At 36.8% G+C, this 22,641-nt stretch overlaps 2 protein-coding genes across 5 annotated transcripts; both read left to right on the forward strand.

Annotated features, from left to right (window-relative positions):
- Positions 1–4,543: 4,543 nt before the first annotated feature.
- On the forward strand, positions 4,544–8,294 carry LOC103983492 (serine/threonine-protein kinase 52-like). The gene is made up of 6 exons (XM_009400705.3): positions 4,544–4,850; positions 6,895–7,019; positions 7,175–7,386; positions 7,464–7,638; positions 7,795–7,929; positions 8,045–8,294. Exons 1-6 carry the CDS (start codon positions 4,589–4,591, stop codon positions 8,249–8,251), a joined length of 1,116 nt encoding a protein of 371 aa, XP_009398980.3. The 5' UTR covers positions 4,544–4,588; the 3' UTR covers positions 8,252–8,294.
- A 5,825-nt stretch (positions 8,295–14,119) lies between these two features.
- LOC103983106 (type IV inositol polyphosphate 5-phosphatase 7-like) lies at positions 14,120–19,163 on the forward strand. 4 transcript variants are annotated; one of them, XM_009400274.3, is made up of 15 exons: positions 14,125–14,617; positions 14,717–14,929; positions 15,033–15,126; positions 15,491–15,559; positions 15,669–15,756; positions 15,862–15,966; positions 16,096–16,596; positions 16,701–16,842; positions 16,987–17,180; positions 17,295–17,403; positions 17,673–17,821; positions 17,969–18,221; positions 18,331–18,399; positions 18,600–18,640; positions 18,733–19,162. In XM_009400274.3, exons 2-12 carry the CDS (start codon positions 14,900–14,902, stop codon positions 18,189–18,191), a joined length of 1,704 nt encoding a protein of 567 aa, XP_009398549.2. In that variant the 5' UTR covers positions 14,125–14,617; positions 14,717–14,899; the 3' UTR covers positions 18,192–18,221; positions 18,331–18,399; positions 18,600–18,640; positions 18,733–19,162. The 4 variants fall into 4 exon arrangements, with proteins under 4 accessions (XP_065003737.1, XP_065003736.1, XP_009398549.2 ...); XM_009400273.3 differs by having other exon boundaries at positions 14,125–14,929; XM_065147665.1 differs by lacking the exon at positions 18,331–18,399 and having other exon boundaries at positions 14,120–14,929.
- The last annotated feature ends 3,478 nt before the right edge of the window (positions 19,164–22,641 follow it).

Consider the following 22,641-nt stretch of genomic DNA (forward strand, 5'->3'; position numbering starts at 1 on the left):
TTGGTGAGCCTACTTCCTACTCAGATGCAGTTTCTTATGATAATTCCGCTAAGTGGTTGATTGCGATGAATGAAGAAATAGAATATCTCAATCGGAATAGAATTTGGGATCTTGTGAAGCTGTCTTCGGGTAAGAAAATTGTTGGATGTAAATGAGATACCATTGCTGAAAGAAAGGTCCTTGTTCAGAAAATTCATACGAAGGACAATCCAATTGATATACTTACGAAGCCTCTTCCAGTTTACAAGTTCAAGCAGTGCTTGGACTTAGTTGGTGTTCATTGTTGGTGATTGCCCGTTGGGGCTTTTATGAAGAAGGTGGAGCAAGTTTTGTTGGGACATGCAAGGTGGAGATTTGTTAGTTTGGCAAGTCTCATAGTCCCACATCGGGAAAATCAGGCTTGTTATCTCCTATTGAAACTATAAATAAGGGCCTGGGCTTTGAAGTCAGATGCACCACAAGTGGCATCACAAGAGGCACCACAAGAAAACCTAAGTATTTACTTTGGTTTAAGTCCACACTCAGTTAAATAGTTTGGACTTATATTTTGGGTTTTTCTTGTTTAGTATTTTCGGGTGTTTTATGGCCTAGAAACATCTTCCTAAGACATTTGTAATAGTCCCTTTTTCATAGTAATGATTTGCTCATCTTTCGTTCGTGGATGTAGGTCAAAGTTTATTGACCAAACCATGTAAATCTCGTGTTCTTGTCGCTTTTATCTTTTCGCTTTATTGTCTTTGTTGTGTTGCTAAAATTACCTTGTGGTAAATTTCCTGGGGCTAGCTCTAATAGGGTTGACTCAGCTGCTCAAACAAATCTAAAACTATTAGTGACACATTCTTTAGCTGATTAATTTAGATAGACAATCAGATATTACAATAAAAAATAGTTAATTAATATAAGTTTAATTCTAACCATGGTAATCACTTCTAATCATGGTTTATACTAATTTATTTGAGTCAAAGAAATATATAAAATATCTAATAGTTATTTTTTTTAGCATCATGATAATTATTTAAAGGTTTTAGCATACATTTAAGTTTTGCCTAATAGTTAATTTACTGTCTACTGAGATTAATTACTATGACATATATGTAATAGACTTACATATGAGGACTTTATTGGCCTTTAAGGGATACATACGCAATTTTGTCTTATATATGTATATGTATACATATATGTATACATATACATATATATACATATATGTATAAACATATACACATATACATATATATATATATATATATATATATACATATTACATTTTATTTTTTATACAAATTCAACTTTAGAGAATGTCAAGGTAACAATCTTGATACCAAAAGAACCAATCTAAATATCAACAATCAAATAAGACCCTCTTTCTTGAGTTAATCAAAATGCAATTCCTTGAATGTTTCTACTCTCTCCCATTAATCCAGTAAATCTTTTATCAATCTCTCTATATTTACTTGAGAAAGTTCTATGAATGTTCAAAATATATTTTTAGTTGAATTTCTTGTCGTCGAATTAACCTTGTCACAAATAATTTGAATCATATTAGCACTCAAAGACACTTACCAATTATAAAAAAGAAGATAGAAAATAGTATCAATATAACATTTTAAAATTTGAAAATTCCCCTATTAGATTTCAAAATACAAGAAGATCATAGTTATGATTAAAAATCTTTTATGGTTTGTGTGTGTGTGTGTGAAAGAGAGAGAAAGAGAGAACTGAGATTATTGCTGATCTAGCTTTACAAGTTTTAATGATACATCAACATCCAACTTTTCATACATAAAATAATGAAACTTAGTTTATAGTTATGTATTGTACACACACAAGAGTAATGTACTGTTAATTAGATGTCGCCAAATCCTATCAACGAAAGAAGAAAGAGAAATATAGAGCAAAATGCTCAAGAAATATGAATCTCTCATTCGTCATGTAGTCTGTCATCAACCAATGTTTGGTTGCCAAGTCATAGCCATTTGATAGATCCTACTATTGGTAGGTCAAATGACTTAAAAGGAAAATAAATGAGCTTTTGGTAACAACCAAATGATCTTGGAGTACTTGATTTGACTTAAAGCGGGTTGAATGGAAACGAGTATCCAAAAAATGTGATCCCATATCATCCAGAGAACAAATAGTATATACTTCGATTTAAAATGGATTTAAAGAATTCAAAAAGATTCGACCCGTTATGAAACAATGGTGGAATTAGCGGGTGAGGAAAGAAGTGGGTCCATATCCATTACCTCTTCCACTAGCTCTATTTTGATATACTCATTTTTCCTATTTCTTCCCTCCGTCTCTATCTCTGCTGGTGTGTGTGTAAGCAGTCATCGTCATTGTAGATTCTGTTTCCAATTGTGCCTCTAATCCCGCGTTATTGTGCATCGCTGGTGACACCCCAGGAAGTCACGCTTCTTCTACCCCCAATTGCTAACTCATGGTTGAGACTTCGATGGGTCTTGAGGCAGTTGAAAAGCCATGGTCAACGATTTTGGCACCCTCTTTTTGCCTGTTGTTTGATTCCTTCTCATCCTCCTTATAGGTTCGTGGAGTAGTGTTTCTCTAGTTGTGTTGATTTTAATATTGAATTATCGTTCGGGCGAGATTGTTTATATTTTTTATTATGAATTTAGTTAATTTTATTTAAGTAATATGACATTTTTATTTAATCAATCTCGCTAAAATCTCTTATAATCCCAACAAATAAAAGAAAATACATATTAGAGGAAAAATTTAACTCGGGATTCCAAATTAGAGAAAAGACATATTATAAATACTTGATAGATAATATAAATTATAAGCATAAGTTTCATAAGCTCTAAAGAGTCATACAATAAAGAGTCCAAGATAATCTACCATGATCAAAAGTCCTCACAAGTGCCCACATGATATTGCTATAAAATAATATAATGAACCGACGTGAGACACTACCCCAAAGCTTATTCAATCATGTGTCACTCGGGTAGCTCTTATATGTTATGTTAGCTAACAATTTGTACCACTCTACAAATTTAGAAAACTCCGAAAATGACTATCTAGATAGCATATTTCTAAATAGTTTTATATTTACATGATAACTACACATAACATATGTTTATAAACCTAAAACCATCACAAAACCTAATCAAAAATAGACATGCCAAAAGACATGAACATACATAAACATTATATTGAATACCCTATTTACAATTTTGTGTATGATATTCTCCCCCACTTTGTGAATGTTATATTTTCTCATCTTTGCTAAATTTTTAATCTTTTGCTCCAATTACAATATGCCTCTTGTCTCTCAACTATTTTCTACCATTATTATTGAGTAGTCAAACTTTGATCCACTACGTTACTTCAACTCATCAATGACTCTTGATTCTAGTATAGGATCGATCAAGTTGTACTAATATTTGTTACCTCATGTAGATCATTTAGATAAAGGAAAAGACCTTTCTTGTTATACGCTAATCTTTCAAATATCTTGCGCCACTTAAACTGGTTTGATGCTCGTTGGAGCCTTAACGAGCATCGCCTCACCGACTTTGATGTTATTTTGAGGTCTTTTCTTCGTAAAATTTGCTCATCAATTTCTCTTCTACTTAGTTGTCACGTTTAAGTAGGTTCATATTATTGGTGATGATTTAACAATTGTTATCTTCCATTAAGTTTCTTCGAAGAGTCTTTGAACATATGTAGAGCTCCTCTGCTAGATAACTAAGAGAATTATGATACTTAATTTTGTTCATTCTCTTAAGAGTTGAGAGACAAATATTACTCGATTTCACCAATCTCCTAAAAGGTTGTACTCCATACATCGAGTTAGTTATCAGCATTCGCCTACTCTTTGCTCACACTTCTGAAGCATTTAAAATGTTTGCACTCCTTATGTTGAGTTAGCTATTACAATTTGTCTCCTCAGTGTAAATTATAAACATAGACTTTGCAAGCTCAAAATGATCATGTGACAAAAGGTCCAAAATGGTCAAACACAATAAAAAATCCCCACAAGTGCCTATATAATACTACTACGGAATAAGATAACCCTAAATACTACGTCAAAGATACATCTAGTCACGTGACACCTTGATAACTCTTGTATATTGTACTGATTGACAATTCGTACCGAAGTTAGATATTCCCAAAATAATTATCTAGATGATTTGTTTCTGAGCAATTTTTTTCGTGGGTGATAGATCATACAATCTATATTTACAAGCATTAAAAAAGTCAATCGAAATAAAATTATCAAATATACTGTAAAGCATACATAAAATACATGAATATACATAAATATTATATCGAATATTCTGTTTATAATTTTTATATTATTGTGTTTTTCAATGGAATTCGATTATAACAATTGGCTTTTTTTTTTCTGGTTCTGATGTTGTTGCCGGTAAAGTTGGGATTTTAAAGTATTAGATGAATAAGTTTCTTGCTGGGGTTTAGTCGATTAGTGTAGCATTTGATTGGGGAGGTCTGCCTTGGGAAGCTTGTAATTAAGGTTAAAGGGATAAAGGAGTCGTGCTGTTGATTTTGTGTAGGTTTTCAGCCATCTGGACATTGGGACTGTTGTTGGGCTGTGTCCGTCGGCATGGATTCGGAGAGTGGAGAGAAAGATGAGGGCCTCGGGAGCAGTGATATATTCCTCAGAGCAGACCAGATTGATTTGAAGAGCTTAGATACTGAATTGGAGAAGCAACTGAGTGAGACAAAGAGAAAAGACACAGACGTCATCGAAGGGCCCAAGGAGGAATGGCAGATCGATCTATCTAAGCTGGAACTTCATCGTGTTATAGCTCAGGGGACATACGGTACTGTGTATCGAGGAACTTACGATGGGAAGACTGTTGCAGGTACCAGTCTGTTTCGCTATAATTTTTGTATGTACATATCTCAAATGGTATACTCTATAGAAATCTATGGTTATGCACTTTGAGTAAGTTGATGGTTCTATTTGCTTTTTTTATGCAGATCAATTAAAATGGATCCTTAGCATTTGTACAATCATCATAGTTAGAATTGATTGTTCCATTCGGTCATGCTACTTTCTGATTACCTGAATATTGATTTGCAGTTGCAGTTGATCGATCATCAGTAAAAAAAATAGCAGTTTATGTTTCTTTTCTTGCAAGATTGATTGTGACTTCAGTGTTGCAACTATTTGAACCTTTAGCTTCTTTTATCAGCGTTCCAAAATCAAGCCCTCACGAGTGTGTGCATCGAGGCCAGGCATCATGGTCGTTCGTTCATGTGTTTGATTCTTTTCAGAACAAAAACAAGAGCCCCTAAACCAATCACCTGTGCTACACACGAAGGCACAAAAACTAAGAGTTTTCTTTTCTAAATAAGACACAATAATAATAATAATAATAATAATAAAATTGTAAGGTCTAATTATTTGGGATCTTTTACTACGGTTATTGAGATCTAAAAGATGTCATATATTTAGTTTAATTCATAATACTTAAATCTTTATTTGTAGTTTTTATTAAAGTCTTTTTAAGTCTTCCTTATCTCTCCTCGTATCACTAATATAAATTATGTTATATTTTCTAATTATTACATCTGGATATCTCATTAGTATATATCTATATAATCTTAAATGATTTTCTTTCATCTTATCTATACAATCTAGTTATTCATAAATAAGAATATTTTTTTATATATGTTTTCTAATAACTCTACGTATCTATCTTAATATTCTTATCTCAGCATCATAAACTTTAGGTATATACTTTTTCTTAACTATCCAACACTTAGATTCATAAAGTATTATTGATCTCATAATTATCTTATTTTTTTAATCTCAAAAGAATTCGATGATCACATAAAGCTTTTATCGCCCCTCGCCATTTTAATTATCATATTTTTATCCTATGAATAATATCTTTGTTGATATTTCTAGCTTGTTAAATAATTAATTTAAGATACCTAAGGTTTTACTGAAATAAACATTTTGTTCATCCACTTTAGTTTATTCTCTTATTTATTTCTAGAATCATAAAAATTATATTTTATATATTTAGCTTTAATCCTACTTAATCTAAAACCATTTCAAGACTTACCTTCGTAACTCAAGTTTATAATTAATTATACTTAAACTATAGATAATATTATCGATAAATAACATGCAGGCCTATTATGCAATTGACTAGTAAGCTTATCAATTCTAGATGTAGAAAATTATGAACTTAAAACAGAATCTTGCTATAATCCTATATTAATAGAAAATTCACTAAGTACACTCTCTATAATTCTAATACTAGTAGCTATATTATATCATATATATTCTTAATAACATTAATATAATAAGTAAATATTTTTTTTTCTAAAATCTACTATAATAAATATCTAGGAACTCTATCATAAGCTTTCTCTAAGTCAATAAAAATTATATAAAATTATTTTTTTCTATACTTTTTTATTAGTTATCTTAATAAATAAATAGGTTTTATAGTTAATCATCCCAGCATAAAATCAAATTAATTTTCAGATATATTTATTTTAAATCTTATCCTAATTTTGATAACTCTTTTTTAATATTTTATATTATAGTTTATTATTTTAATTTTTTATAATTTAAATAATTTTGTATGTTATTCTTATTTCTTAATTCATTAGGCATCCTTCCGAATCCCATGATTTTATAAATAGATACTAAAAAACTCTTTATTTATTAAATCACTGGATTTGACCTTTCCATTTCTTTGGAATTTGGATTTGGTTCTTACGTAGTAATCCCAAACCCTGAAATCACTGGTCAAGAACAGTAACAAAAATCACCCGTGAACATGATGAATCAAGAACAGTTTAAGACGGTTGCTTATGATATTTTAAGCAATCTTTTCGTGGTGTTATAACTTAGAACTCGTAATAATAATTCTCATGTTGCGACAGTCAAAGTGTTGGACTGGGGAGAAGAAGATGGCATGGCCACAGATGCCGAAACTGCTTCTCTTCGAGCATCGTTTCGTCAGGAAGTTGCTGTTTGGCATAAGCTTGACCATCCAAACGTTACAAAGGTAAGCAGGCGCCTTCCAACTAATAATTCCGCAGCTGTTCATATTTTGCCTCGTTAAAGATCATGATCTTCCGGTTCATGAATTTGCTGTTCTACTTGGTTGGTTCTTATTCTTCTCATGCAAATCCATGGTCAACCTCTGCATCTTGGTTGCAGTTTGTGGGGGCATCGATGGGAACTACAGATCTCAAGATTCCACAAAAGGATTCCACAAGCAGTGGCCACGCTTCTCTTCCGGCTCGAGTACGTTGTGTCGTCGTCGTCGAGTATCTCGCCGGGGGAACATTGAAGCGATACTTGATCAGGAACAGCGAAAGAAAGCTTGCCTACAAAGACGTGGTTCGGCTTGCGTCGGATCTATCCAGAGGGTGAGCGGTGGTAGAAATGTTTCTTCGTTCTGGAAATGTTTGGATGAGCATGTGAAATCATGATCCACCTGTTGCAGATTAAGCTATCTGCATTCACAAAAGATCGCGCATCGTGATGTCAAAACTGAGAACATGCTATTGGACGGCCGTGGAAACCTCAAAATTGCTGATTTTGGGGTTGCTCGAGTTGAGGCTCAGAATCCCAAAGAAATGACTGGCCAAACGGGTACTCTTTGGTACATGGCGCCGGAGGTACTTTCTGGTCTTGTAGTTCTACCAACATTCGACTGCCTGCTGCAGCTTTCCATAGATTTCCGCATCTAACTAAATAAGTGGATCGATCATCCACATCGCATTATTTCGTCGGATGGTAAACACAAGTAAACTTGGTATAATAACTTTGCGCAGGTCCTTGATGGTAAGCCTTACAATAGAAAATGTGACGTATACAGCTTCGGCATATGCTTATGGGAAATCTACTGCTGTGACATGCCATATCGTGATCTGAGCTTCGCTGAAGGTTCTTCTGCTGTCGTTGGACAGGTCTGTCTTGCCATCATTTTGAGGTGCTATATACGTGTAGATATTTAAAAGCCTTTTCGTTATCTAGTGCTTCATAGGCCCAACAAAGGCTGAAACTTTCTTCGTTGTGTGTCAGAATCTGAGACCTGAGATCCCACGGTGTTGTCCGAGCGGTATGGCAAGCATCATGCGCAAGTGCTGGGATGCCAATCCAGATAAAAGACCTGATATGGATGAGGTTGTAGGGCTTTTGGAGGCGCTGGACACGAGCAAAGGAGGTGGGATGATACCTGAAGATGCGGCACACGGTTGCTGGTGCTTAATCCCAAAACGCGGTCCGTAGGCACTTTCCAGCAATATCCAATGGTCCTGTAAAGGCCAAACCTGTCCAGCAATATCAACGATGCGTAGCATTTACTGCACTGCTCTAATTTCTAATGAGCCAAACACTCGATACTTTATTGTTGCTCGAATTTTATGCAGCAAATTTGCTTCGTATAATCAAACTTGATGATTACCTGAACTTACATATGAATTTTGCGTTGGGTATCCTTGAAGTATGCTACTTGAATATGGCTATTGGACCACAGAGAATCCATTGGTGAAAACAGAGAGTATCTTTTCTATATATGCTTAGATTTATCTTCATTGTTTCATAGCTCTTCTTAAATTTCCTCATCGAAGCATTACATTCTGGCTTAATTTATCGGAATTTCATTGTTCTTTCCACGACATGGAACTAATTTATATAACAACTTGCATCATCATATGTTTGCTAAAACAGATTTGCGGCAATTCCTGTCAAAGATGATGATCCAAGTTTGTAAGAGCCTAAAAGGAGTTTTGTCTGACTTGATTGTAGTGGTTGAAGAGAGACTTCAATCTATTCATACATAATTTTTCATGCTGATATCTATTTGTAACTCCTCCTATTCATCAATCTTGAAGATAAATATTATTTGGTCTCTTATCCTATCTGCAAGCTTATACTGTGGTCGAATTCTGCATCACATTTTTTAGTTTAAGGGCAGCCTTCTGTGATTCCTTGAATAGATTTTCATAATGTTCAGTACTTGAAACTCTTCTTATTTGGCTCAAGTTATGTTCTTTGGCTTGTGAGTGATCAGATGAAGACTTCGTGCCAGCCTAAGGTTTTGAACTCTCTGCTGAGTGATGTATTACTCTAATCTATTCTATTCTTCTTAACAGAAAAATACAAGTCTCATTAAGCATAAACAATTGTCTGAATCTTTACACAGCATTTCTCTACAGAGTGGAAGTTAAAATGCTGTGGCTGTATTATTTTAGTTATCTTTCTCTTGTTTTGTGTTTCTTTGTGGTTTGCTCTTTGGATTTCTGATTCGAAAAGAAATCATATATGTCATTGGAGTCTTCAACATGTTTGTTCTGATTAGCAGAGAACTCAGCTAAAAAACTAGTGTCTGGTCCATCATCATGTACTAAGGTCTCTGGAAATTAGTTTGATGACATTCTCGAGAGCTACTTCAGGTATCATACTAGAAGTACTCTTACCCTAGATGGGAGGAGAAGATTGAGATCAGGAAAGGGTGTATTGTAGATCATCCTATGCTTGAAAGCAACAGCAGTAGTGAATAGAACTGTCATCTATTGAAGGGTCTTTTCAACCACAAGAATGGTTATTCACACATCTTTTCAATTACATAATGTCTTATTCCCATATTTCCATAACTAATATATAATAGAGAGGCATTTGTATGTGAAATGTGCATATGATAATCAAACTATGTACTAAACTATTGGTATGTGCTATAGATAAGAAACAGAGTCAGGAAGAAGACATGACTCAAAATAAGAGATAAGAAGTTATCCAATATTAAGAAGAAAGGAAAAAAAAACAAGAGCATGCCAATAGAGATTGACATTATCTGTTGAGTTTCAAAATCCCATGCACTTATGACTACTGTTAACTACAAGTACTACTTTTTCATTGAATTGTCTTAATCATCTTAATGTTACAGGATAATTGACAGCAATGGCTGATTGTGTTTGCTTGATCTTTTCCTCACCTCTTTTTATGCTTCTACAGTGAACCAGGTACTAAATTTTATTGGCCATTGCAGTACTGTATGCCAGGAAAACTTCAGCAAGTTGAGCTTGGAATACTTGACATTAGGCTTTGTCTTGATCCCTTTGGAGCAACTGATTTCAGAATATCTCATGTATGACTGAATTGAGTGTTGTTCACTAAGACATTTTGATCTCATCTTGACATCACTCAAAGAGACAGAAACTGAGAGAGAGAGAGAGAGAGAGAGAGAGAGAGAGAGAGAGAGAGGAATTATCTTTTGCGAATCTGGTCCATAATTAGGTTGACAAATTGATAAAGACCTTGAAATTTATCATAAGATCCTAAATTTGAATTTGGCTTTTATCATTTGCCCATTCAAAGTAATAATAATAATAAATAATCAAAATATCTTATTCATATATGGGTCAGGTTCACCAAATAGATCCCTTTCTCTTCTATTGGTGGTGGGTCAATGAGACAATTGAATCCATCTCACATAGCATCATTTAAAGATAGAAAAGATAGGAAGATAAGAATTAAAGATCTTTTTGTTGTCTTGGACAGGTTGAGTCAACTCACTATGCACTTATCATTGTGCTGCATAAACAATCCATATCCAACCCATTTATTTATTTAATATTGAAAGTTAAAATGACAAAAACACTGGTAGCTAAAAGTTTTAAGTTTTTTAACAGGTTGAGTTTTTAGAACAATCAAAATTTGGGGTTTAGTTTGAAGCTTTCACTTCTTATATACTATGTAACTGATAACATGACTTTATCCAACTAAAATGCAATAAACTTCTTATCCTACTTATTATTCATTTTAATCTACAGCTTTAGTCAACTATAGTCTCTCCCTACATTACACCTGGAGGGCATGAGTCCAATATTTGGAGAGATAAAGGTGCTTTATCTGGATCACATATCATCGATTACTCCTTTTGATGAGAAGAGCTCCAGGAAAATGACTTGAACAAAAGGCCAGGCCAAGGACACAAGACCTATGTTTGCAGAAAACCATCAAGTAAAGCCAGTGGGATTGGCATGGAGGATCTTAAAGCTGAAAAAGAAAAGGGAAGAAGGAAGAAGATACTTTGCTCAAAGTGTGGATAGAGTCACCCTTTGACTGTCCTTTCTCTTTCCCTATGCATGCACATTCCACATGGGCCAGTCTGAGGAGGATGCATTAGTGTTGGTGAGACTCAGATGGATCCTAAGCTGAGAGCGTGTGTTATAGTTTCTCTCTCTCTTTCTTTAGCTCTCTCAGTACATATGGTAATATAATTCTTATCCAGGCCACTGCCAAGATATACAAGGACAAGACTCAGGTGCCGCTGATCCACTGAAATAGGATTTCTCTTCCGACACTGAAATCTGCAAGTGAAGCTTGCATGATCTCAATGCACAAGTTCCATTAAATGACCTTGGAAATTTGGCAATAAATGCACATGATCTTCCCAGAAGCATTCTGGGATTGAGTGCTGTGTCTCTGCAATCTACTCTTCACAATGAAGAGTTTCTCTCTTTGGTGGAGCAAAAGAAATGGAGTGCAGTGAGCTCAACCTTTTGGTGGCTGGATTCAGGGTTCTTGCAACAGTGGAACTTTCTACATTCAAACATGCATAAGAGAGACGAAGAACTTTAGAGAGAGCACTATGTCCCTCAATATGGAGCTGCCTTGCTGCTTTCTCAGTAAAAGTACAAACTATATGATAGAAAACAGTTCCATATTCCAAAGTGATTTGTGACGTGATGATCTTAAAATGCCATTAGTTTACTCTTTAATGTGGCTGGTTATGCATGTGACAATGTGGCTGTAACCATCGGAAGGATTACTTTAGCATGAAGCTTTTAGATCTAAGCACTGTTGATACTGCTTGTCCATTGACTCTGAGTTGTCATCTCTGATGCTGATCCTTCACGGATGACAACCCTGAACAATTCGCAAGCTCTGTGTGATGCTGCTGCTCACAGGATAGATTCATCTTTAGCGAAATCGACGGTCGAGAATTCCACGTAACAGATAAGATCCAACTCATGCTCCCTAGTTGCCTGAATGAATCCTAGCTTAGATTGTGTCTGAGATCCCCTTCCAACTCCATGGGTGGAGAATCCAGAATTGGAGCTCAAATGGCAGCCATGGCGCAAGTGCACTAGTGATTGTGCCATTCCTCTTGTCTTCTTCCACTGCCTCAAGAGGACACTTCCCTTGCCCCCACACCAACACCTCAATTGGAATGTACAAATCAAAGCAGGCCATTGCCCACTCAAAGAGCACAATATGAGTTTGATATGGGAGCTTGAAATTCTCATATAGCTGGAGTCCAAAATGGTTGCCTGACGGAGATAGCAAGGAATGAGCTCCATTGCTCACAGTAGAGATGTCTCTACAGCAAGAGTTTGGGGTTGACAGTTCTGAGACATCTTCTCCTTGAGCTTTTCTAGGGAGTAGGGTAGAAGGAAGGAAGATCCTGCACCAGTGCAACTCATACCTTAAACTGAGGCCTTGAGGAGCTCAATCAAACCCATAGTGTCCCCTACCTGCTTGGAGTGGCCCAGGCAAGTCCCTGAATCCAAACAATGCACACCCTGCCTTGTCCCCAAAACCACTCATCCCCATCCAATCAACAGCCAACCTACACCCCCATATCAAGCAGTCGAGAGGCAAAGCAGCCCTACAGCGACCTCAAGGTAGGGAGAGCTCTTTGATCCACCATTACCCAAGCTTTGGTGGCCCACAGTTCAAGGAACCACACACACACGCCCAATAGGATTGTAGGGCACTCGCAAGCTAACCGCCTAAAACCCCCCTCAGATCACTGTCCCTGTGAGTTGAGAATTGCAGTGGTCTCACTGTGTTGGAAGAAACAGAGACATTGCTCATCTGTCAATGAGAGTGGCAGCGAAGCATACAATGGTCTCACTGTATTGGAAGGAGGAGGAGGACAAAATGGAACCAAAAGGGAGATGAGACACATTACTCCCACTCCCCTATACTCCAAGATTTGTACTAATCTGACTGCAGTAGTAGAGTAGCCCGTAAATATAACATCTCTCTCTCTCTCTCTCTCTCTCTCTGTTCCTTCAACAGTTTCTTCTCTCTTCTTTTGGTGGTCTGTTATCCCATGAAGGAGGGCACACAGAACTGACCGCGGGCAGGATGTGAGGACGAAGACTCCGCAGACTGGCGACGAACGGGCAGCTGCCGATCAGCGCAGTGTCGTTCTTTGGAAACATTTCAATTATATCCTCAGTAATGTTTATATCTACACAAACATTTCTCTTGACATACTGTCATTTGACAATATACTTTAAAACTAAATGATAGTTGATATTGATCCTTTACACCGTGGCATAGCGAGCTGGCACGATTTGATTCGGTCCCGGATGTGTAAGATCGTCCGCCTCCAATAGAACAGGTTTGAGCTTTGGCTTCCTAGTCGGACGCTCCCTATGACTGATCGCCTACTCCTCGGGCTCCTGTTCCTGCACACAGGTCGGGATCGAGAAGGAGCTCCCGATCTTGATCTCTCCGAAGATCTAGTTAGTATTGAGTGGCTAGCTCAGAGACCTCCCGCCGAAAGACCCCTTGAGAGGTTTTTATCTTCCCCTCTCGAAAACCGATTGTACTTGGGCTGTTTATTACCATCGACGTTGTCCTGATTTTCGAGGGATGATGATGTGCACGGTCAATGCCATATTGGCCTTTGTGGGATGGCGATGCATATGGTCGGCACCGTCCCGACCTCGCGGGACAGTGCTGTGAACGGTCGACGTCGTCCCGGCCTCGCGGGACAGCGCCGTTTACGGTCGGTGTCGTCCTGGCCTTTACGGGACGACGTCATGCTTGGCGGGGACTGTGCTAGGTCGGCGCCATCTCGACCTTTCCGGGTCGATACTGTGTCGACCCGACCCTTACAGGTCGGCATGGTACTCGCTCGATGTCGTCCCGACCTCTTCGAGATGACGCTGTGCTTTATCAGCGCTGTCCTATCTTCGTAGGAATAGCGTTGACTGAGGCGTGCTGTCTTACGTACTAACGTGGTCGTGAGTGATGATAGGTTCTGAGGATATATCCTATCAATAGTAAAAATATTTTTTATATTTTATATATCTTTTAGCTTAGATTAAAAAAATATAAACCAATGTTTGAAGTGGTCAATCTGAATTTTTGGGTTGATATTTATAAGAAATTACATGTATCAAATCTTAAAAATTGAAAGAGTAAATATGACATTACAAATATTAGAAGGGTATATATGCAAAATAACCTACGACTTCCTTTTCCTTCTTCTCGGCTCAGGTTTTCGGGTAAGCCCCCAAAAAAAAAAAAAAAAACCTCGAGAGAAGTGGGGGAAGAGAGAAAGAAAGAGGGAGGTAAGCTAAAAGCGCAATGCTCTCACTTTATTCCCTTCGCTTCAAATTGGATACTTTGCTGTACTCCGAGAAGGAGGTTGAGGAGAAAGAGTGGTGTCTGTGAATGTCCGCTTCATTGCTTCCCCCATTCTCCATCGCTCTCTTCTTCTTCCGTCTAGTGCCGAGATTTGTGTTTCTGTGTCCAAAGTCTGATCTTTATTGCTCCGAGGCTATAGATTGAAGTCCCATTGGCGAAAGGAGAAGTTTTTCCTTTCTTTTGAGCTTTGGTTTGGAGTGGATGGTCAGCTCCTGTTCACTTGTTGTGTTCTGCGATGAACCCTGGAATGGTGTACCTTCCTCGAGGGTGCTAACCGGTTCTCTTGTTTCTGCGGCTTCTTAGTTTTCCGATCCATCTCTGTGGGAAGAAGTTTGGAATCGATCTTTTTGTCGAATAGCACTCGAGAAAAAGGTCGGCATTTGCTGTTCTCCGTCGTTGGGATCCAAATCAGGGCGAGACTCCTGAAAGCGTATAGGTGGGGAGAGAAACCATCTCCCTGTGGCTGCATGAGGGAGTGCTGAAACAATGAGAGATGAGAACTCGATAAAAACCAAGGTTTCTCCTGTCGAAAGATTCGATTTTTACCATCGTTCCTCTGTTAGGTCTTAAAAATTGCTGATTTGTTCCACTGTTTTGTTCTCTCATTTTGTTGGAGAAGCTATCATGGTCCAAGACGCTTGTTAGAAAATGGTTCAACATCAAGAGCAAACCTCAGGACTTCCATGCAGACGATGATGTTGTTGTTGAAAGAGGTAGGTCTAATTGCTTGTGTGCCTACAAAATTAACTCACTCACATATACCTTAAGCTATTTGTGCTGAGTTCTTATTTTGTGTTTTGGTCTAGAAATCTCTGCTTCATGAACTTGATATCTAGTCTTATGAGATCTCTTTCTTTTCTTTTCTTTTTCCTTTGATTGCAATGCCATATGACTGGTCTTCTGTAGGCTTTTACTCACCCGACCAATTGAAATGTCATTCTCTTGATGCATTGCGCAGTACTTATTGTTTCTTTGCTCGTGCTTAAACTCATAAAACGTCATGAGAATATTAGCACACAAGCTACATCCTTTTTTGTTTTCTTTTTCCATTTATTACCTATTCTGTGTGTTCATCAGAAGGTGATGGGGAATGGCGGACCAACTTCACAGAGAGGGAGACATGCACAGTTAAGAAAAGCAGAACAGGTATAAAGTTTCAGGCCTTATAACTTTGGACCACAACCGTGTAGCTATTTTCTTCGTTTCTTTGATTTCTGTTTTCATAATCCTTGGTAATTTTCTTCTTGATCATTAGAACGATTGAACAAAAAGAATTCAGAACGAGTTCAGCGAGGAAGATTTGATGTTGATGTGGATCAAGTTGCAGATGTTGAGGACTATAAGTAATCACATTTTTTGGTCCTTACAATCCTTTGATTTCTAAATTTCTGCAATTGTTCAGAGACCTCCAATATGATCCATAAATTTTTTACTCTTTTGGTTTCTAGAATTTTTGTCTCGACATGGAATGTAGGTGGGAAATCTCCACCAAAAAATTTGAATCTTGAAGAATGGATCCATGCTTCACCGCCGGCAGACATTTACGTTCTGGGGTCTGGTTTCTTTACTTTTCTCCTACATTTTAAGATTTTTGAGGAACACATAAAAATGCTATAGTGGTCGTACAAAATTAGTGATATTGAAGTAATTCATTTCAACTCATTTACCTTTTTTCTTTCCAGATTTCAAGAGATTGTTCCTCTCAATGCTGGAAATGTTCTTGGTGCAGAAGACAATCTTCCAGCAAAGAAATGGTTGTCACTCATTAGAAAGACACTGAACACTCTTCCGGGCACTTGTAGTTCCGGCAACTACAGTATACTGTCCCCTCTTCCCGATCCGCTTGTGGAGCTAGATGCTGATTTTGAGGGCTCCTCAACGAGGCAAAAGAATTTATCATTGCTTCACCGACGTTCATTCCATTCCATGAGTCGCAGTTTAAGAATTGATGGTGATATCATGGCAATGCAACCAAGGCTGGATCGCCGGTTCAGTGTTTGTGATCGGACAAGCATTGCAAGCAGACCAAGTAATTTTGATCCCAGTTTTAGATGTGGAGGTTCATCTGATGATGAGAAACTTGGGGGAGAATCTCCTTCGACAGATATTTTTTCACCAATGTCTTATGTCTATGGTGCTCCACAATATTTGGAAGAAAGGGAGAGATCATCCCTCCGCTCTAAGTACTACTCCTTAAGATTTCTTTCATTAATTCCATTTGATTCAGTTCTCAGTGATAAAAATCTTACATATTCTATAGATTCTGAATGGTGCTACTCAATTACAGTTCCAGGTATTGCTTGGTTGCAAGTAAGCAGATGGTTGGCATATTTCTAACAATTTGGGTGAGAAGCGAAATAAGAGGTGATGTGAAGAACTTGAAGGTTTCCTGTGTTGGCAGAGGATTAATGGGTTATCTTGGCAATAAGGTAATCATATTTATCTAATATTACACTGAATCTGCCAAATTAAATCCGAGATAGGTGCTCGTCAAACAAATTCAAACTCCAAACAATGGAATGGTATCCTATTTCAAAGTTCAAACAGTGGATTTTTTTCTTTTCTCCTTCCAGGGTTCAATATCAATCAGCATGTCTTTTCACCGAACAAGCTTCTGTTTCATCTGTAGTCATTTGACCTCGGGACAGAAAGAGGGGGATGAACTACGGAGGAACTCAGATGTGATGGAAATTTTAAGAAAGACTAGGTTTCCTCGGGTGCACAGAGTATGTGATGAGAAGTCTCCTGAAACAATTCTTGATCATGAGTAAGCCTCTTTGTCATGACTTTCTATTTTATCCACTTATGTTTCTCTCAGGTAGACCTGAAAGAGGTAACGTTTGTGAGAAGCATGCTCTCATTTTTTTCTTTCTTATGTCAGTCGTATCATATGGCTTGGTGATTTAAACTACCGCATCGCTCTTTCCTATCAGTCAGCAAAGGCTTTAGTTGAGATGCACAACTGGAGAGCTTTGTTGGAAAAAGATCAGGTGGTTTACTAATCCTTTTCAGAGTCTGCTATATAAGTAGTATCATTGCTACCAGTGTTTCTTTGTGTTGCTTGAAGTTTTAGCATATTAAAATATCATTCAAAAGTATGGAAATCTCTTGAAGTACTAAGAATCTAGTGCTTTTTAGATTCCCTCTGAAAAGGGCATAAAGACCTCTTGTGCCCTGGGGAAAGCTATGATTCTTCTATTCCTCTTTATGTATTCTCAAACTGCTAGTCCAAATCTCTCATTGCTTTTTGTTAAAACAGCTTCGAATAGAGCGCAGATGTGGCCGTGTTTTCGAGGGATGGAAAGAAGGAAGAATATTTTTTCCTCCAACCTATAAATATTCAAATAACTCAGATAGATACGCAGGGGATGACACACACCGAAAAGAGAAGCGGCGGACACCTGCATGGTAGAATCTTGCATCATCTCTCCTTAGCATAGGTTTCTCTTAACATGACCTCCCCAAATTGGCCTAGTTTCTTAAAGTTTCTTCTTTACCTTTCTTTTATGTCCTCATATTTTTTAAGCCAATTGGGATCTTTCTTTTTGGTCAAAGGTGTGACCGCATTTTATGGTGTGGAAGAGGCCTTACTCAATTGGCTTATCTACATGGAGAGTCTAGATTCTCTGATCACAGACCTGTATACAGCATTTTCACTGCAGAGGTAGAAATTACCAATCACAACCAAGTTACGAACATGGGTTGCTCTAGCTCTCGGATTGAGGTGGAAGAACTCTTGCCCTACTCACATGGTTTCACAGAGTTCAGTTTCTACTGAGGTGGCTGAAGAAAATCAAACAGAATCAAGGTCATATTTCTTTATATTGAGTAGTTACCTATGCATGTCATGTTAGATTTTTTTTTTTTTTTTTGCCTTTTCTATGCACTGTTGATCACTTTGCCTGTCATCACTGCAGGTAGTTCTATGTCTTTTGCCAATAATTAGCTTCTAAATCTTTTAGTCTCAGCAACTACCAAAGGAAGAGGTGCTTATTCTTTATTTAAGTCATTCCAATACTTGAAGCAACTGCATTCTTTGGAGCTATAAATTTTTTCTGTGAATGGCTCAAAAGAACTCATTCCTTTCTTGAACAAAAAATTAAATTCGATTGTGGCATTTTCGTATTTGAATTTTAGTCTACAATTTTAGCTAAAATCTATATTGTTGTTATCCATGGCTTCCCAGCAACCACCAGGGAACAATCACATCATAGAAGTTACCTAAAGGTAATTGCTTTTCCTTTCCATTTGAACTCCTCTCTGAAACTAGTACCACTTTTGGATTTACTGTTTACATTATCTGCTTTTCTGTCTGCCAGGGGAAAAAAAGTATTTTGTGGCTGAACAACCAGTCAAGAGACAAGTCCAAGAACTTCTTTCTGTAATAATTGGCAACTAACATTACAAACTAACCAGCTTACTTCACCTTTGAAAAGCAAGCAGTTTGACAGTTCAGTAGGTTGATCAAAGGAAGATGCCCAAACAAAGGGAACTATTTAAGTCTACCAAAGGACTCCTGGGGAACTTGGGACCACCCTAGAACTGCCAAATGGGTGTTAGCATACTTCAAATTTTGATTTGTAATTGTTCTGACACAGAGTGTAAGGAATTTTTTTTTGTAGAGTGAGAGGATTGAGTCAAACAACTGTGTAAACAGTACTTTCTGTTTTATATGGTGAAAAAAGGGAAGCTGAGTTCAGAATGCACCCAAATGCAACACTGATAAAGGAGTGTAGCTACTATATGTTCAGTAGGCATGAAATATATTGTGTTACTGAAAAAAGTTCTTGTCATTGTTGATCTGGTTTATACAAATTACTTTTTTTATTATTTTTTGTGAGATTGTAGACAAGCATGAACATGACAGATATGGTTGGCAGACTTGGGGACATGAACTTCGGAGATCTAAAAAATAGTCCCGAGGGATTAGGATGTGTGTACATATTTATTTTGGAGATGCCTTTTTGATCTGGCCTTCGGATGATTGAAAGATCCAAGTGGGGTTACTGATGGAAGGCCACTGAAACTGCTGTCTGTGCTTCTTATATGGGGGAAGAGTGACCAATATAAGATTGATCAAGAACTGAGGTGCAATTTTTTTCTTGTCATACTTTTAATGGACATTTAACAAAAATCAAAACATTATCCATCTTTGACCCCCAAATAAAATAAAATAAAATAAGGAGTAAGATGCAAATCACATACTAAAATTTAATTTTATTTAATATAAAATGCTGGGAGGTCAGTGCTTCAATCAATTCATGGGTTCACAGCTCTCCAAGGTAATGAGATCAGAATCAACACCTTAGATTTTGGTTAAGAATTAGATCTAGTGATGTTTTATCATTCTTGTGACATCATAGTGGGACGTTCATTGTTTCAGAATTCGAAACTCGGAAGAAAACAGTCAAAAAAACAACCAGAAACAAAGGTATAAATTCAACCTCAAAGCTATATATATTTGAGGACAGTTGATGATCTTTCATCAGGATAATATTCGCCACCTTGGAAAGTCTTGACATGTGAATACTACCTATCAGACCAAAAAAACTAATCACAAATCCTAATAGAAAGTATTCTTCGAATAAAAAATAATATTTTCCGGTAAGTAAGGAATTTTTTACTATGACAAAGCATCTTCTTGACATGAATTCCTCTTTATAGGATATAGGTTAATATGGGTATTGAAGAGCTCATGCGTTAGGAACACATTGGTTACGATCTAATGTTCATATTATCCGTGGGGTTTTCAAACTCTCTTCACGATTATAATTTGGATTGATAATCAATATCGAAATTAATAAGATCATTTGTGTTTCAGTAAAGTGCTACAAAAACATTAGAAGTAGCAAAAAAAATTCACCTTACAAAACCAGTGTATGACCAAACCAAGAACTATGAATCAGACAAAAAAAATGAAAAAAAGAAAAAGAGTGCTACTTGCATTGCACTGAAGGCTTTTCTGTAGTCACGCTGAGCTCCTCTATCGACAGGGATTCTGTCGATGTTCTCAGTAGTACGTGCAGCACTGCCTTGATAAATACAATAGGAAAGAAAGCATTGAAGAGACATTCAGCAACAAGTAAATGTGAGATCAGCTTTATGACTGGAGACGATGAAAACTGTCAATTTCATGCACAAATTTTTTGGAAAGATGTAAGGAGAATTCTTTTGATTAGATGACAGCTCAGTTGGACTGAGAAAAAGAGAGAGAGAGAGAGAGAGACGGGGATCAGCTTTATGGCCGAGACTATGAAAACTGTCATTTCCTTCGATGCACATGTTTTTGTGGGAAGTTGGAAGGAGACCTCTTTGGATTAGATGGCTGCTCAGTTGAACAGAGAAAGCAGAGATGGAGAGAGAGAGAGAGTTCTGCTTCCTTTTCAACAATCCACATAGTAAACCGTGAGAGATTTTGCCACCAAATTGTTCGGGGATTTTGATTGATTTGTAGGTCAACAGGAGAAATCTTTGAGGGGACACGCAGTAAAAAGTCAAACTACCATTTTGAGTTGAATGATTATTTTTATTTGTAATTTTTTTGTTTAATTTCCTTAATGAAAAAAATATGTTGGCTTCCCATTCGCGCAAATTATCAAAGACTAATTGGCAAGGTTAAAACAAGTGGCCATCTGATTAATTATTCTTAATCAAATGTAAACTAAGTTTCAACTTTGCTAAAAATAAAAAAAATGAAAAAAAAAAGTTCTTCACGAGTGACTTGCCATGTCTTAATTAGATTGCTCAAGATATGAAAAATATAATAATTCCTCCTAAAAAAGGCAAGAAATCGGTTGCACATAATTGTTAGGGTGATTTTCTTAAAAAAATATTTATATTTTAAATATTTCTCAAAATATATCCGTTTATTCATAAAGTATTTTTATTGCAAAATATTTAAAATATCCCTCAAAAAAATTTCATCAAATTTTTTCGACCATTTTTATCGGTTTTCAACTATTACACTATTTTTATTTAGTTCGTTTATAATGTTTTTAAATTATGTTTACAGTGTTTTTTTGTGATAGTGAAAACATTATAAATACTATAAGTGATATTATATTATGTCTTTTAGATTGTCATTACTCATAGATCATTACAATATAATATTTGTAGGCTTATAGTTAGTTTAATTAGAGTAAACCTCATAGTGTTTTTATTACGATGATCAAAATATTTTATTATGTCAAATACACTATAAAGGCGAGTAATTTTTTACGAGATAGTTTGAGTATTTTTAAATTAAGGATATTGTTCGAAATAAAATAAAATAAAATATCGATTGTGAAGTACACTAAATGTGAATATTTTATTAAAAAAATCACCTTAATTCTTAACATAATAAGATTAAAATAAATTAATGAACCAGTTAATACGGACTGTCGGATCAAGCAACATCTTTTCATCCACCATTCAAATATATAAATTCATACTCTTTTTTTTTTGCTTAATGCTAGCGAGATAGAAAACGTCATGAGTTCTCAAAACGTCTTTTTACCTTCATCACACCCATCTGAACAATTATTTCATATTTTTTTTTACTTATTGTCCAATTAAATCAAATTAATGTATTTATTTTTTAATTAATATTTAGAAAAACACTTCAAATATATATATATATATATATATATTTATTTATTTACAACATACAAAAAAGAAAAAAAATCAAAACAAAACAAAGTCTTTGACAGGGTTGACCGAAATGGACCACCCTTTCATGCATGCATAGCGGTTGCTCCGCTTACCCTTCTCGACCCAACAGTAGTACGTCCTCCTCCTCCACGTTACGTGCGTCGCCAACCTCGGACTCCCGACGCACGCCGAGCCACGTGCCGAGCGTCCCGGCACGAGCGACGAGGCACGCGTGCTTACGTACGTCGTCAGTGCACCTTACGTACGTACGTGTCCTTTCCTCGTTACGAGGTACGTCTGCGCCAGTGGAACTTCACGTCGGCGCTGGTGACGACGCCCTGTTGCATGGCGCGTACGTCTCGTGAACGCATGCATGCATCTGTTGTCTGGGACCTTGGCACGTACGTGATGTGATGCTTTCCTTGGTTCATTCACAGGTCTCACAGCAACTTGCTGGTGTCAGGACGAGATGGGAACGAGGTGATGTGGCCAAGGCCAACTTCTCCGTCTCATGCCTTTGGACGAGTGACAACGAAAGCTTCGCGGCCACTTCCGAATGTAGAAACGTTACAACCATCACAAAATATAGAGAGAGA

Source organism: Musa acuminata, chromosome BXJ3-4 (genome assembly GCF_036884655.1).
Source record: "Musa acuminata AAA Group cultivar baxijiao chromosome BXJ3-4, Cavendish_Baxijiao_AAA, whole genome shotgun sequence".
Classification (NCBI taxonomy): Eukaryota; Viridiplantae; Streptophyta; class Magnoliopsida; order Zingiberales; family Musaceae; genus Musa; species Musa acuminata.

Bases quoted from the DNA above. Each gene is read 5' to 3' on its own strand.
- LOC103983106 (XM_065147665.1), top strand. From the start codon at position 14,900: ATGAGAGATGAGAACTCGATAAAAACCAAG. The intron at 17,404-17,672 runs GTGGTTTACTAA...TTGTTAAAACAG, and splicing joins CTTTGTTGGAAAAAGATCAG to CTTCGAATAGAGCGCAGATG. The intron at 17,822-17,968 runs GTAGAATCTTGC...TTTTGGTCAAAG, and splicing joins AAGCGGCGGACACCTGCATG to GTGTGACCGCATTTTATGGT.
- LOC103983492 (XM_009400705.3), top strand. From the start codon at position 4,589: ATGGATTCGGAGAGTGGAGAGAAAGATGAGGGCCTCGGGAGCAGTGAT. The intron at 7,387-7,463 runs GTGAGCGGTGGT...CACCTGTTGCAG, and splicing joins GCGTCGGATCTATCCAGAGG to ATTAAGCTATCTGCATTCAC. The intron at 7,639-7,794 runs GTACTTTCTGGT...AACTTTGCGCAG, and splicing joins TTTGGTACATGGCGCCGGAG to GTCCTTGATGGTAAGCCTTA.